The following is a 15,466-nucleotide window of genomic DNA, read 5'->3' on the forward strand; positions in this document are numbered from 1 at the left end:
CCGAAAAAATTTACCAAAACTTACAATATCTAATAAAAATGAGAAAAAAAATATATTTGTAAACTAATTTCTAACTAATACCAAGAAAAAATCAAATAAGAAAAGAAATCAAATTGATTTTACTCAAATACATCACCCTAATCAAATTATATTGATAAATATATATATTTTAAATTCATTTATATCCGGATCCGGGTCTAATACGGGCAGGAATATTATAATCCGTATCCGACTCGACTTTTTTGTTTGACAAAACGGATCCGGATCTGGGTCCGGATAACGGAATTAAATCCTTACCCATACCAGCAATAATTTCACGGATTCGGTCTGGGTCCATTGACAGGCCTAGTTAGAGCATCCATTTGATCTAGTTAGGTTTATATACCTGCTAGTCTCGGGGGAAAAAAAATATCTCTTTTGTTTGGAAGTTGAAGAAAGCTGAGAAGAAAATATTGTATACTAATTCAATTTACATGCATGCCTTTTAAATTTGTTGGGCATAACTTCGAAAAATAAATAAGCATATTTAGTTTTTTTTTCAAATCCATCAACATTTATCATGGTTTCATATCTTGATCAAAAAATGGGATGGTTCACAATTGAAATATCACCAAGGTATAATAAAGCAATCACATTGATGTAATACCAATGACTAGGTTTAGGAATAACTTCCTAAATTAGAATTACATGTTGAAGTATTCAGTTGGAATTCGGATCATAATATAAATGGCAAATGATACATCCATAGCACCCTTTTTTTTCCATAGCAAATATCTATTAAAATAACAATTATGCCCTTCAATAATAAAAATTGATACACTTTGAAAAGTATAAAATTGCCATTTCAAAAGAAACTAGCTGTGGCATTAGAAAGCCAGCCGTGGAATGGAAAGTAATTGCTATAATTACTGAGCAGTGAGAATCTATTGTAGAATGATACGAGGAAGGGGTGCAAGTGAAAGGTATCGGTTTTGAAATGAAGTGAGAGGCCTCGAACAAAAAAAATGGTACTTGATATGACATATGATTTTCAAGATGGTACTTGATATGATTTTCAAGATAGTGCTTTTATCCTAAATAATATTTACTTGCATTGTAAACACATTTCTTAACACATCTTTTTATATTTTTAATCACTTTTTTATCTCACATACACCATATCATAAAAAGTGCTACAGTAATTATTTCAAATAATACACTATCCAAACAAAATGTTAACTTTCCCTCTTTTTAAGTGTTGGATAACATTTGGGATCCATATTTGAGAAGGAGAATATTGCCTTCTCATTTTTATTAATCGCACCCTCACCACTGTCATTTTTTTATTATATGTAGTGATTTTTATTTATTAAATTATATAATAAAACAAACATGATTTTTGTTAAATGATTTTTATTTATTAGATCATATGATAAAATAAATGGTGAAAGTAATATTTATCTATTAGATTATATGATAATATAAATGGTGGAAGTGCGATTAACAAAATGTGCAGTGCAAATATTACAGTATTGTTTTAAATAAAATTTTTTAAAAATAGTCGAGCTCTCTGCCAATTTCTTAATAATTTAGGGATAAATTTCCTTTTCTTTACTTCCAATGAACTAAAGCAGAATTCATGTTTCGTACGACAGAAGCATCCTCCAACTCAAGACCAACACCACCTCCCTCATAGACCAATTCCAGCGTGCATTGCCCGATGGACAGAATCACTCGAATTCCTAAATCCACGTGAACAGGTGACCCTGTCTTACCTTCAATCAGCAATAAAAAGTAGGTACCAAATGGAAGTGACCGTCCACCATTTGGGACCAACCGGGCAGCAGGCATGATGAACTGGCTGAATTTTTATTTTTATTTTTTTCTAAATCCGAAACCTTTTCATCTATTGTCATACATAATAATTTTGCTGAGCATAGCACAGTTAAATCCATTCTAAAGGGGCTGGAATTGTCAAGGCATCGTGCGATTTGTATTTGTAGTCTATTACCCGCAAGGTTCATTACGATGAAAATGCAGGAGTTGGCAATTATGTCGACTTGTACATTAATCTTTTAGCACAAGGGGCATTTCTCTTTCGTAGTATACAAAATTTAGTTTAATATCTTAACCAAGAAAGTGACAGGTCCAGCACCAAAAACTGATACACCCCTGCCTATCAGGATAATGCACGTAGAAATCTACCTGCAATTTTTTGTCATTCCACTGGGAGTTGCAGCAGAGGCAGAATCAAATTAAGCCACTGAGTTACAACCGAAACTGTGAGAGTTGGCTCTTGCAGCAAAAAAGAAGAAGAGAAGTAAAGCGTACTAAGCATATTAGTAGAGTATGAGCCAAGTTTGTAGATCACCTGACAGACTGACACAGCATCATTACCTACATACCTGTTGTAGTATTATTTTCTCTAAAAAAAAAAAAAAATTTCACTGGTATCATAAACATATTTTTTAATTTACCTTTTTATCTCGCATGTATCACAACACAAAAATGTTATAGTAATTATTCAAACAAAGCGAATGTTTTTTTTCCGGAATCAATAATGGTCTGTTCCCAAATTTTCTTACATAAGCTATGTACTTGAAAGTTTTCTTACATGAGCTACAAGTAGAGAATGCATGCATCTGCAAACAAAACGTAAAAGATGTACGCACTCAAGTAGTGGGCATGTGGAAGTAGATGGGCTGGGTGATTTCTACCGAGAAGAGAAAATGAAAGGGAAAAAAGAAAAAAGAAGGAAAAAGATGGCTTGGTTGATCAAACTGGGGAAGAAAGTAATGAGCTAACTTTTTCAATAATCTGTCAGATATGTACCTGTCTTGCATGTGGATACTCACTTTCCTCCCTTTCGGACCAAAGGTTCTACAATTGCTAGATGGTGTAGACACAAATTCGATAAATGTAGATGTTAAAATGACAAAATACAAAAACATTTTTTCATTTACTAAATTTAATCCCCACCGTCCAAGTTCAAATATAACTATCTCTCACCCTGAACTGTCCTACATAGTTGAATGATGTTGATATCCGAATTAGCGTGCTCTAATGCCCCATTCAATCAGCAGGCCATTAATTTTTTTTACTAGATTAGTTGGGTTGTTGTGTTCACTTAAGGGTGCATTTGATAAAATTGAAATCTGAAATTATTAAGTTATTGAATTGTTAAATGTTAAATTAAATGCATTTAAGTGTATATCACATTCAGTGATAAGTGAATAGTTTATCACTTATTTTTTAGAGCAAATTTTACCTAGAAAATTCAGTGACACTTAATTAATTCAAATACTCAATTTGTGGTTATGAAACGCATTTTAATATATTAAGATATGAATCTATTAAATTTAAGTGCTGAATTGAATTATCAAACATGTTTTTACATATGTTATCCTTCATAAAACAAACCAGTACATGTACACCTACATGCAATACTAGAGAGCTATGTTCCTGGTGGCTTGACGTAATCCATTGTACGTTGTCGGATTAATTAGCCTGGTGGTGACTTAAGAATAGTTACAATTACAATAATACATTTTCTTTGTGTTATAATGCTAACGCCTTGACAGTACAATGGATGTTTTTGTGTGATACCTATACACATTCTCTTGATTATCTTCTTCTTCTTCCCTTTTTTTTTTTTTTTTTGCATTTTTCATGGCAGAAATGTGTTTCTACGAGCACTTGGAGGGCAAAGAGGGACGGAGAACTAGATACCTCCAGTTTTTTTTTTGGCCTACGAGCACATTTTTTTAAGCCTCCGGTTGTTGAAACTTGAAAATTTTGGAGGTAATGAATAATAATTCGATTTCAAGTTTGAGGAAATATATATATATATATATATATGTGAGGGGGAAAAAAGAACTTAAAAATTCAAACTTGATGAATTATGGATTATAGTACATGCTAGTGCACAATCTATTTCATTAAAAATCTTGAATTGTTTAAATCATCTCGGAGAGGGCCTTTTTGTGTTATTAAAAAAACGAAAAATTATCCAATCTCAGCAAAACCAAACTGACGCCTCCAAAATTTCTTTTATGCCTTGTTTTTTCACCCCATGGAAACAGTAGTACAATATAAGAGGATGATCAATAAGATAGTAATTAGAAAGCCAATAAGATTATAAGGGTGATTAGTTATGCTAATGAAAAAGTTGAAATATGAAATTAGAGGGAGTCGGGCAGCTGAGGAGGCATGTGCACCTTAAAGCCAGTCTTTGTCACGTGGGGTACATTTGACACCACACAGAAGCCCAGCATGTCTACCTTTGTATATTTATCATTTATGACGGGGATCTTTTTCTAATTCTTTTCGTTACTTTTTCTCTCCTCTAGTTCAATTTATCTTTTCGTCTTCAATCATCGGGAATAACAATTTCCGTAGCTCATTATTTAAATAGGAAAATATTTATTTTCACTCTATTTTTTTTTTGTTATTTGAACTCCATCATTTATTTTAACATATAGTCTAATAAATAAAAATTACATGATTAAAATGATAGTGAAAGTATGATTACTAAAAATGAGAGTGTAAATAATATTTTTCTTTAAATATTTGATTACATCATAAATATGTTCTTTTAATTACTTTTTATTTTTTAAATTATTCGTTTATCTAACATACATCACTTCACTAAAAAGTTATAATATATTATTCTAAAAACAAATTCAAATAATCTTTAATCCAAACACAGTCCTTAATTTCTTCAAATCAATCGACATTATGTTCAAATGGGATGGTACACAATTGAAATATCATCAAGGTATAATAAAGCAAATACATTGCTGTAATACTCTAATGACCAGATATGAGAATAGTTTCCATGGCAAATTTCTATAAAATAATAATTATACCCTTCAATAATAAAAAGGTTGAATCCATTTTCAAAGGGTAAACCTGTCATTTCATAACTGGCTGAGGCATTAGAAAGCCCGCCGTGGATTGGAAGGTAATTCTCCTTAAATTGCTTTCGGGTTGCTCTTTCGGCAAACTTATGTGTTTGTTCTAATTAAGAGTGTGTTATTTCCGTTGCTGGAAAAAAGGAATGGAAAGTAATTGCCATAATTAATGAGCAGTGAGAATGTAATTATACTAACTTATGCAATTACTTGGTAGTTGGTACTTGATGTGACATGATTTTCAAGATGATGAATATTTAATGCAAATAGCATGCTTTTAAAGTCCAACTAGTTACTCGCTTTTCTCTGCTCATCAACAAAATTTGTGGAATTTAATATCATCACATAAATTAGAACCTCGACATTTTCTTAGTTATTTACCATTATAGACAAACCTTAAAGGTTGACACGAATGTAGAACTTCTTGTGCTTTTAAAAAAGGGAGCTTTTTAACTTATAAAAACTATATATGATTAAGGGATTGTAGGCCATTGTTCCTCACTCATTTGGAACGATTTGTTTGATGTCCGTTACATTCTAACACTAAAGTCCATAAGTTTCCCCATTGTGCAATGCTAGACGATGATTGTAATCAAGAAAATATTTTTAAAGAAAAAATTCATGACTGATCGAAGTCATGCGATAAGAGTACAAAGAGAAAAAAGGAATCTGCTATTAAAAATTTAAAATTACCATCTACTCTAAAGAGCTAATTTTTTAACTCTCTGCAGAAAATTACCCCGTTTGGATTGCACTTTTCTGAAATTTTTTTTAATAGAAAAATTACTGTAGCGATTTGATATATGTGAAGGAAAAAAAAAGGTGATAGAAAAATATGTTCACGGAAAACGTAGCAATTTTTTCTGAGGAAATTCGCAATCAAAACGAGACATTAACATTTTGCCCAAAAACAATAACACTAGTCCAATTTTATTTATGCATTGTAAGATTGTAGGCCATTGTTCATCACTTATTGGAACGACTTTTCTAATGTCCATTACATTCTAACACTACAGTCCATAAAGTTTATAAAAGCTATAGATATCAGACATTTTATAACGCTAAACGGATGACTATAATCAAGAAAAATAAAAAATTCATGACTGATTGAAGTCATGCGATAAGAGTACAAAGAGAAAAAGGAATCCACTATTAAAATTTTTAAATTACCATCCACTCCAAAAACCCTAAATTTTTAACTCTCTCCAGAAGAAATTTAACATTTTGTAGAAAAATATAACACTAGTCCAATTTTATTGTGTAGCTTTACTGTACCAAATAAAAGAACTCCCAAACTAAAAATGGGATTGAGGTCCATTTTTGGGAGGACGAGGGCGAGGGTGTGGTGTTTGGATTGTATTTTCCGTCATTTTTCATGGAAAAATTACTGTAGCGATTTGATATATGTGAGGGAAAAAGGTGATAGGGAAATGTGATCACGGAAAACGATAATATTTTCCGACGAAAACCTTCAATCCAAGCAAGGCCAGTTTGTCAAACGAAGAAGATGATTAATTAGCCATGGAAGAAAAGGGAAGAAAATTGTCACGTTCATAGTAGATTGAGTGATCTTCGTTCGCGGACGCATGGATGGCAAGTGTCGTAATAAATAAGAAACCCGTGACCTGCTGTTTACCCGCAAAGTCCTCTACCCTCCTCATTTTTCGTTTTTATTTTAAATTTGTTTCTTTCATTTTATAACGGTCAAAAATTTATATCCAAACTGGCCACTAACGCCGTCATTGTCATCCTTCAAATCTTCTTCGACCTCCGCGGCTCCGACTTGAAACCATAAAAAAATTACTCAACCAAATTAATAGAAAGTGGGTAAGAAATTTCGAACGCTCCGTAACGGCCATATTTTGAGCTTCGTTCCAAATTCGGTCTCTCTCTCTCTCTTCCTGTACCTCTCGCTGTCTCCCACACACACTCACACACTCAGCTCTCAGCTCGCTCTCTCTCTCACCATATATTTTATTTATTTATTTATTTAACCTTAAGATTCAGCAAATCCATAAAAACTTCACTCCCACTCTATCTATCTATCATCGCTCTCAGCATAATATTGACTGTCCTTCTACTTTCTCTCTCTAAAACTCGCACACAATTGCCATCGTGCTGCTCCCGTATACGAGATATAGAGATACGTAGATACATATACTAGATTATAGTGGTAACATTTATCCGGCAATTGAAGCTGTCAGCGGCCGGCATTTGGCTTCGTGGTAAGTTTTAGACGATGCAGCATTATCCTCGTACATACAAATATATATATATATATACACACACACACACATCCGCGAGAATCGCATAAATATTCTCGTGTATAATTAGCTTGATTCCTCTGTTTTTATCGCTTGTTTTAATTTTTTTTGACTGTTTTTTGGCCATCCATTGGATATCTGATCTTTGAATTTGCGGTTGTCATTTCTTATGGTCATTTCTTCTTCTATTTTTTTTTCCTCTTTGAGCAATACTTCGTCGTTTTTTATTGTTGTATTTTTTGAGAAATGCGAGATTTTGTGCGCTGGATTTGAATTTGAGTTGACCCGGCTGGTTGATTTGAAGCTTACTGGTGGTTTTGATGAGTTGTTAATACAGAGATTGTCAATACACAAAAGGAAAGAAGATCTCGTTGGTGATTTGAAGAGCGAAGTTCAGTAACAATGGAATCACAACAACATAGAAGAGGAGGAGCCGGCGGAGGCAATGGCTTCGCATCGGTTTCACCATCCCAAACGCCGAAGTCGAGTGATAAGGCGGCGAGAGATCTACGATCGGGGGAGGGGAGTATGAGTGGGAAGCATGATAAGGATAAAGGCGTCAATGTACAGGTCATTGTCCGGTGCAGGTGAGTTTTGCTGAATTGATCACAGGCATTCTCTTGGGGGTGTTTAATCTAAGTCAATTGTTATACAAAGATTTGATTGTGAATTTTTTGCAGGCCGCTGAGTGATGAAGAGACGAGATTGCACACGCCGGTCGTGATATCTTGCAATGAGAACAGAAGAGAAGTGTGTGCTGTCCAGAACATAGCTAATAAGCAAATTGATAGAACGTTTGCTTTTGATAAGGTTTGGCTTTTCTCAGACCTGATGATTGATACTTATTCTGTTAGCACAGAAATGAAGAATTATCAGCAGCTGAAAACAAATGAAAAATGAAAAAAAAAGTAAAGAAAAGATAGAGACGTGATCAATTGTATCTTAGAATAGAGAATAGAGAGTGAGCTTACACCGAAATTAAATCAATATAGAGCTGGAAGAACTATTCATTTCCTTGGAATTTCCGGTATTATTGCATTTTTTATATGAGGCAAAAAATATGATTTGGTATAATGTTGTTCAGGTCTTTGGCCCGACATCCCAGCAAAAGGACTTGTATGATCAGGCTGTCTGGCCTATTGTCTTCGAAGTTTTAGAGGGCTATAACTGCACGATTTTTGCCTATGGGCAGACTGGAACAGGGAAAACTTATACGATGGAGGGAGGAGGAAGGAAAAAGGTACGTCTTTCTTTCTTTTTTGGCCTACGGAACTTGTATGTATGCTTTAGTATGTTAATGCAGCTTCCCTTTCTTATTCTTGTAATAAATGGTTGATTTTTCACCCCTTTAGAATGGGGAATTTCCTAGTGATGCAGGTGTAATTCCAAGAGCTGTCAAGCAAATATTTGACATTTTAGAAACTCAGCATGCTGAGTACAATATGAAGGTGACTTTTTTAGAGCTCTACAATGAAGAGATAACAGATCTCTTGGCTCCTGAGGAAGCCCCAAAATTCTTGGATGATAAATCAAAGAAACCAATAGCACTTATGGAGGACGGTAAAGGTGGAGTTTTCGTGAGAGGCTTGGAGGAGGAAATTGTTTGTACTGCAAATGAGATTTATAAGATATTAGAGAAAGGTTCTGCTAAAAGGCGTACAGCTGAAACCCTTCTCAACAAACAGAGCAGCCGTTCTCACTCGATATTTTCTATAACTATTCACATAAAGGAATGCACACCTGAAGGGGAGGAAATGATTAAATGCGGGAAACTGAATCTTGTTGACTTGGCTGGTTCTGAGAATATCTCCCGTTCTGGTGCTAGAGAGGTGAGAGACATGTCGCAAATTGTATCAATGCTTAATTTTTTCTGCATACGTCTGTGTTCATACATTTACATGTGAAGGATAATATGTTTGGCTGGAACTTGATCTAAATGTCACCAGATAGTGCTTTCACAATTTTCGTATGGGGAGAAAACTTGAAGGCGACATTACATGTTCTGAATTGGCTTGATAACCCTTAATTCCGCAGGGAAGAGCAAGGGAAGCGGGTGAAATCAACAAAAGTTTGCTTACTCTTGGTCGGGTGATAAATGCTTTGGTGGAACACTCTGGTCATATACCATACAGGTACTGTTCCCATTTAGTTAACCAGTCAAAGAGATTTGCATGGGTATGGGGAGTTAATGGTCAACCAACTATATCACTATGGGTGTCAGGGATAGCAAACTAACAAGATTACTGAGAGATTCTTTGGGAGGAAAAACAAAGACATGTGTGATTGCCACTGTATCACCCTCCATTCACTGCCTGGAAGAGACGCTCAACACTTTAGATTACGCTCATAGAGCCAAAAACATAAAGAACAAACCAGAGGTCAGTCTTCTGTTAACCATTCTTTCGTCATTACATGTAGTGATTTCCTTCTATGTTTCTCCTATTGTGTTCCTTCATAGGATTTGCGCTGTCTTCATTTATATCCTGCTAAAAAATGTTGGTTTGCTTGCGGTTTCAGATTAATCAGAAGATGATGAAATCTGCAATGATTAAAGATCTATACTCTGAAATTGACAGACTGAAGCAAGGTTTGTTGATTGCTCTATGTCTGTTCATGCAAGTGCGTTGTGTACACTTCCATAAATACAGATATCTTTTGGTTTACAGACTGGTTAAGCACATTAGATAATTTTGCACATGATGTGACAATATTACATTGAATCTATTTAACAATCTTATGTTCATCAGAGGTGTATGCTGCTAGAGAAAAGAACGGGATTTATATACCAAAAGATCGTTATCTGCAGGATGAAGCCGAGAAAAAGGTCCCAATCTGGTCATTTGGTCTAATGATGACATGTATTACCTGAAAATTTCCCCTGAAAATTAGTAATTTTGTATCTAATTTCAGGCAATGGCTGAGAAGATAGAACGCATGGAGCTTGATGTGGAATCCAGGGACAAGGTATGCTTGAGAAATGAATCTTTAAGCTTGTCTTTTCTTGTTGCCACTTGCAACACTTGATTGATTACACTTTATGCTTTTTGAGCAGCAATTTGTGGAGCTTCAGGAACTTTACAAATCTCAACAGCTATTGACAGCAGAGTTAAGCGACAAACTTGACAAAACTGAGGTAAAATTAATTTATTTTGTTGCACTCATAATAGTTCGTCGTGCTTTCCCCTCTCTTTTGCTCATGATGTCACAACTATATTTTTGTTGTGCTCCAGAAAATGCTGCAGGAAACTGAGCATGCTTTGGCTGATCTGGAGGAACGGTTTAGACAAGCTAATGCCACAATAAAAGAAAAGGAGTATCTGATAGCCAATCTTCTGAAGTCTGGTGAGGCCAATGTTCCACCACAGTTTAAAGTTGTTCACATATAGTCCTAAATGCTAATGTTGCTGCATAAATAATGCATCTATAATTATTTTCCTGTTACTTAGGCTACCAAGTCATTCTAATAACTTTTTTCAATTTATGATTTTTTGTTGCATCTAATCTGCTAGCCTGCAATGCTTTCCTGTCTCCTAAGCAATTTTCCTTCTTATTTGACTCTAATATTCAGTAATATCTAGGTCAGATCTGTGATGTTATATACATGGGCCATTTCATAATTTTTGCTTGTGTAACTTGCCTTGGTAAATGGGAAACAGAAAGGAGTGATAAAGGCCCACAACGAGCTGAATATTTTTTTTGATAGACATAATTAAGTTTTTCCAGTTTGACTGGTGATATGAGGTCCCTTTACTTTCAATATTTTAGTCCGTTTACTTATGCAACTTGACTTTGGTTAAATGGGAAATGCAAAAGAGAGACAGAGGCCCACAATGAGCTGAATTTTTTTTGCTAGACACAATTAAGTTTTTGAATTTCTCTGCTTGCTTTTTCTCACCTTATGTCCTAATAACAACTATCCATCATGTAAAAAAAATCTTTCTATAATTCATCAAGACATTATTAGAACAGTTTTCTGACATCATGTGGTCTTCTTCTACCAGAGAAAGCACTTATGGAGCGGGCGTTTGATCTTCGAACAGAACTGGAGAATGCTGCATCAGATGTCTCCAATTTGTTTGCTAAGATTGGTTTGTATGCTAAGCTTAGTGATCTAAACAGAATAGGGATGTATTATGCCTAAAACCATGCAGTTTAAACCATGTATAATTGCTTATCCAGAGCACAAGGACAAAATAGAAGATGGAAACAGAATTCTTGTCCAGAAGTTCCAATCACAGCTAACGCAACAGCTTGACATCTTGCATAAAACTGTGGCAGCTTCAGCCACACAACAAGAGCAACAATTAAAGGATATGGAAGAAGATATGCAGTCCTTTGTATCCACAAAGACAGAGGTATTGTATACATGAAATAGCATAAGCTTGTATCTGCACAGATTGTTTGTCAATGCATTCACGTCTCTCTTGTGTGCTAGGCTACTGAAGAGCTTCGAAGCCGCCTCGAGAAGTTGAAAACCATGTATGGTTCTGGTATAGAATCTCTTGACAGTTTAGCTGGGGAACTTGATGGGAATTCACAGTCAACTTTTGGACATCTAAATTCTCAGGTCTCTGAGCATTCATCCTCTCTGACAAAGGTGAGTATCTCTTGACATTGAATGGCTACAATCATGATGTGCCTCAGTATCTTTTGCTTGATCACTGTTCAAAAAATGCAGCTTTTCAATAGCATTGCTTCAGAGGCTGATAAACTGCTGAATGATCTTCAAAATAGTCTTCACGGTCAGGAGAGCAAACTAATTGCATTTGCACAGCAGCAACGTGAGGTTGGCATTTGCTTAAGAAACTAAAGAAACATGCTTGGCTTGATAACTTTCCATTCTCTGATCTAATTTGAGAGAACCAGCTAATGTTACTCACATTGACATCTTCTGCAGGCTCATCAAAGAGCTGTCACGACAACAAGATCAATTGCTCAAATAACTGTCAACTTTTTCAAAACTTTGGATGCGCATGTTTCACAATTAGGCCAAATTGTAGAAGAATCACAGACAGTCAATGATAAACAATTATCTGATCTAGAAAGGAAGTTTGAGGTGATTTGACCTTTTTCCCACTTGAACCTAGTTTCTGCTCTAAGTTGTGGCCTTGCTTTAAGTTTGATTCTGTTTTGGTTTCTTCCTTCAATGTAGGAGTGTGCTGCCAATGAAGAAAGGCAGCTCTTAGAAAAAGTGGCAGAGCTGCTTGCTAGTTCAAATGTCAGGAAGAAACAACTGGTATGAGCTCATAGACTAACACATCAGAAGGCAATCTGTTCTTGTTCTGCTTCACTAAATTATGATTATGCAGATACATAAACAATCTTTACCTGCCTATGGAAGTAGAAGAATAAAAGTTTTTTCTTTTGGACTTTTTTCTGAAACTTTGAATCCTCTATTGTGAAAGTAAGAGTTTCACAAACTGTTACAACTGAATCATCAATACGGGAAAAGTAGTCAAATTAGATGAACCAATACTAGTGATGTTGAACAACATCAAAATTCTAGTGCAGTTTGGTAGGTTTAAGAACAAGTGATGTCATTGCTCTTCTGGTAGCACATTCATTTTCATTTGTTACTTCTATTCTCTGGCCAAATATTTGGACTTTTCCCTATATGCTTATGGCTCTTGCCAAATTTTTGAGTTGCTCATCCAAAAGAGTATGATAATTCCATTCTCCATCAAACCTCTAGCTAGGGCATGTCGAATTGACCACTTCTATTCTCTGGATCACAGGTGGTGATGTAAAGTGTAAATTGCGGGTGGTGGCTCTGAAATAGTGTTTTTCATTTCGTTGATTCTGTGGTACAACTTTCAAATCCTTATAGAGTTTCATTTCCTATGTACTAGGTGCAAACAGCAGTTAATGGCCTCCGCCAGAGTGCAGCCACTAGAACTAATCGATTACAACAGGAGATGTCGACAATGCAAGTTGCAACTGCATCTGTTGAAGCAGAATGGACAAATTACATGGAGCAGGCTGAATCCCAGTATATTGAGGATAATGGTGCTGTGGAAAGTGGGAAAAAGGAAATGGAAGTGGTTCTTCAGAACTGGTATCGGTTGCTGCCTATGTTTCTTTTATGCATTATCAACTTGCTATGGCTGTTGAAGTCTGAATTCTCCCCTAAGTGTCTCTCGTGAAATTAATTTACTTTTGCAGCTTGCAAAAGGCAAAATTGGGTGCACAACAGTGGAGTGATGCCCAAGAATCCTTGTTCAATTTAGAGAAGAGGAACGTGGATTCTGCCGATAGCATAGTGAGGTTAATACCCAACAAGGTGCTTCTCTAGTTTTTGAAAATGATTATGAATACTCACTTCAAGTAACCTTTTGTATTTCCCATAGGCGAGGAATGGATGCCAATCAATCCTTACGTGCACGCTTTTCTTCAGCCGTGTCATCCGCCCTTGAAGATGCTGATGTCGCAAGCAGGAATCTCCTTTCTTCTATTGACCGTAAGTCATCCCATGAATTACATATGACAATCGAAACTATTTAAGCATTGGTATATAATCTTGTTTTCCAAAAGGGCTCATAATTTTACTGAACAAATCCTTGCAGATTCACTGCAACTTGACAACGACGCATGTGGTAATCTTGATTCACTGATTGTTCCTTGCTGCGGTGAGCTGAGGGAACTGAAGTGTGGACATCACCACAAAATTGCGGAAATCACAGAAAATGCAGGAAAATGTCTTCTAGAAGAATACTTGGTAAGAAAATTGAAATTTGTCAGATATAAGCTATAGAAATATTGCAGAAACAGTCTTATGAAAATATACCTCATCTTCACAGCACTCAAGTGTTTCACAATGGTTGGTTTATTTTTAATTATCATAGGTCGATCAACCATCCAGCGCTGCTACGCCAAGAAGGAGGGCGTACAATCTTCCAAGTATTGCTTCCATTGAGGAACTCAAAACCCCTGCTTTTGAAGAATTATTGAATTCCTTTTGGGATGCAAAAACATCAAAGCAAGCAAATGGAGATGTAAAGCAGCATATAGTTGAAGTTGCTTCTCCCTTGAAAGATTCTAGAGTTCCCCTCACTGCTATTAATTAATAGAAGAGGGACTTAGATTCTTCTATAGGTAGCGTAGTAGACAATATAGCAGCAGTAAGTAACTGTACAGGACATAGCTTCAGTATGTAGAGTTAGTTACCAACTTATTTGTTGATTGTTTTATCAATTCGTTTCTATGGCGGCGGTTTATAGTCCGCTAGCAGCAGATTACCTCATATCTTGTTGGTATTCTTCAATTTATATTTTACTTTAGGGTCAGGGATTGGCGATGGAGTTTCAGTCCTTGAAATTCCTTGAGCAAGGATAATAGAGACGAGTGATTTTGCATGTTTTGGATAATTGAATGAGGCTCTTCTAGCCCCTCCTCTCTGTAAGATGCATTATACTATCACAGTGAGCTCTCTTGATGATTGATCATAAATTATCGTCATATCATATGCTTCATGCTATATTAAATAATATATTATCGTCATATCATTTTCAATTGAACATTTTCATATAGTATCTGTATCAACGTTGAACATTTTCAATTTACTTTTTTTCGTTATGATTATTATTTTTGAGTTTACAGGTACACTTTTCCTTGAAAGAAATGTCCTTAATTTTCTTGAGGAATAATATTTTGAGTTGGAAGGAAATTGTCTGAAAAAGGGTTGTACAAAATTCCGGTGCAATGCTTAGGAAACTCTTCTTCTTTTTTTTTTTTTTTTACTCAAACAATCTTAAACTAATGAAAGTAAAGAATAGAAAAAGGAAATTTCTTATTTATCATGAATGGAAGGAAATTTCGTACCCTACAAATTAGAAAAGAAATTTTGTTCATAAGCAAAAGGTGTACTTTATTCAAGCTAAAAATTGTTCTGTGGATAATGCCTATTTATGGTGAAGGAAATTTACACCACTTTTGGTACTATTTACTACTGCCTTGCAATTTGTCTTTCCCTTTTTACTCATCACTTGTGTTTCTTTTTGTTTTTCCCTTTTTGTGTTTCTTTTTTTTTTTAATTGATAATGAGGTGAAAAAAAAAATTCTACCTTTTTAATGAAAAGATTAACACCACTTTTGCTACTGCCTTGCAATTTGTCTTTCCCATTTTCCCTCATCAACTGTATTTTGTTTCCGTTTCTTTTTTTTTTATTTTTAAATTGATGATAAGGAGGGGAAATAAAGGTAAAACGAAGTTATTTTCTACCGTAACCTCATGAATTTTCTTTCTTTATTTATTTTTTTTGTACAGCCTTGAATTTGTTTCCGTTTTTCCTCTTCACTTTGTTTTACTTCTTT

General features: G+C 35.1%; 1 protein-coding gene and 1 long non-coding RNA gene across 2 annotated transcripts; one reads left to right on the plus strand and one right to left on the minus strand.

Moving 5' to 3' along the window:
* The first annotated feature begins 6,768 nt into the window (after positions 1-6,768).
* LOC113709566 (kinesin-like protein KIN-5D) lies at positions 6,769-14,396 on the plus strand. The gene is made up of 23 exons (XM_027232366.2): positions 6,769-7,117; positions 7,494-7,743; positions 7,837-7,966; positions 8,241-8,396; positions 8,509-8,985; positions 9,191-9,288; positions 9,378-9,534; positions 9,674-9,743; positions 9,904-9,980; positions 10,067-10,120; positions 10,209-10,289; positions 10,387-10,498; positions 11,158-11,244; positions 11,336-11,511; positions 11,592-11,753; positions 11,835-11,942; positions 12,054-12,212; positions 12,309-12,392; positions 13,006-13,211; positions 13,319-13,420; positions 13,504-13,613; positions 13,720-13,871; positions 13,999-14,396. Exons 2-23 carry the CDS (start codon positions 7,559-7,561, stop codon positions 14,218-14,220), a joined length of 3,165 nt encoding a protein of 1,054 aa, XP_027088167.1. The 5' UTR covers positions 6,769-7,117; positions 7,494-7,558; the 3' UTR covers positions 14,221-14,396.
* On the minus strand, positions 11,396-13,615 carry LOC140011338 (uncharacterized). Its single transcript, XR_011818553.1, has 2 exons — positions 13,476-13,615; positions 11,396-12,315 (listed from the first exon to the last, which is right to left on the minus strand). It is a non-coding gene; the product is annotated as an uncharacterized lncRNA (long non-coding RNA).
* Positions 14,397-15,466: the final 1,070 nt, after the last annotated feature.

Source organism: Coffea arabica, chromosome 1e (genome assembly GCF_036785885.1).
Source record: "Coffea arabica cultivar ET-39 chromosome 1e, Coffea Arabica ET-39 HiFi, whole genome shotgun sequence".
In the NCBI taxonomy this organism is placed as follows: domain Eukaryota; kingdom Viridiplantae; phylum Streptophyta; class Magnoliopsida; order Gentianales; family Rubiaceae; genus Coffea; species Coffea arabica.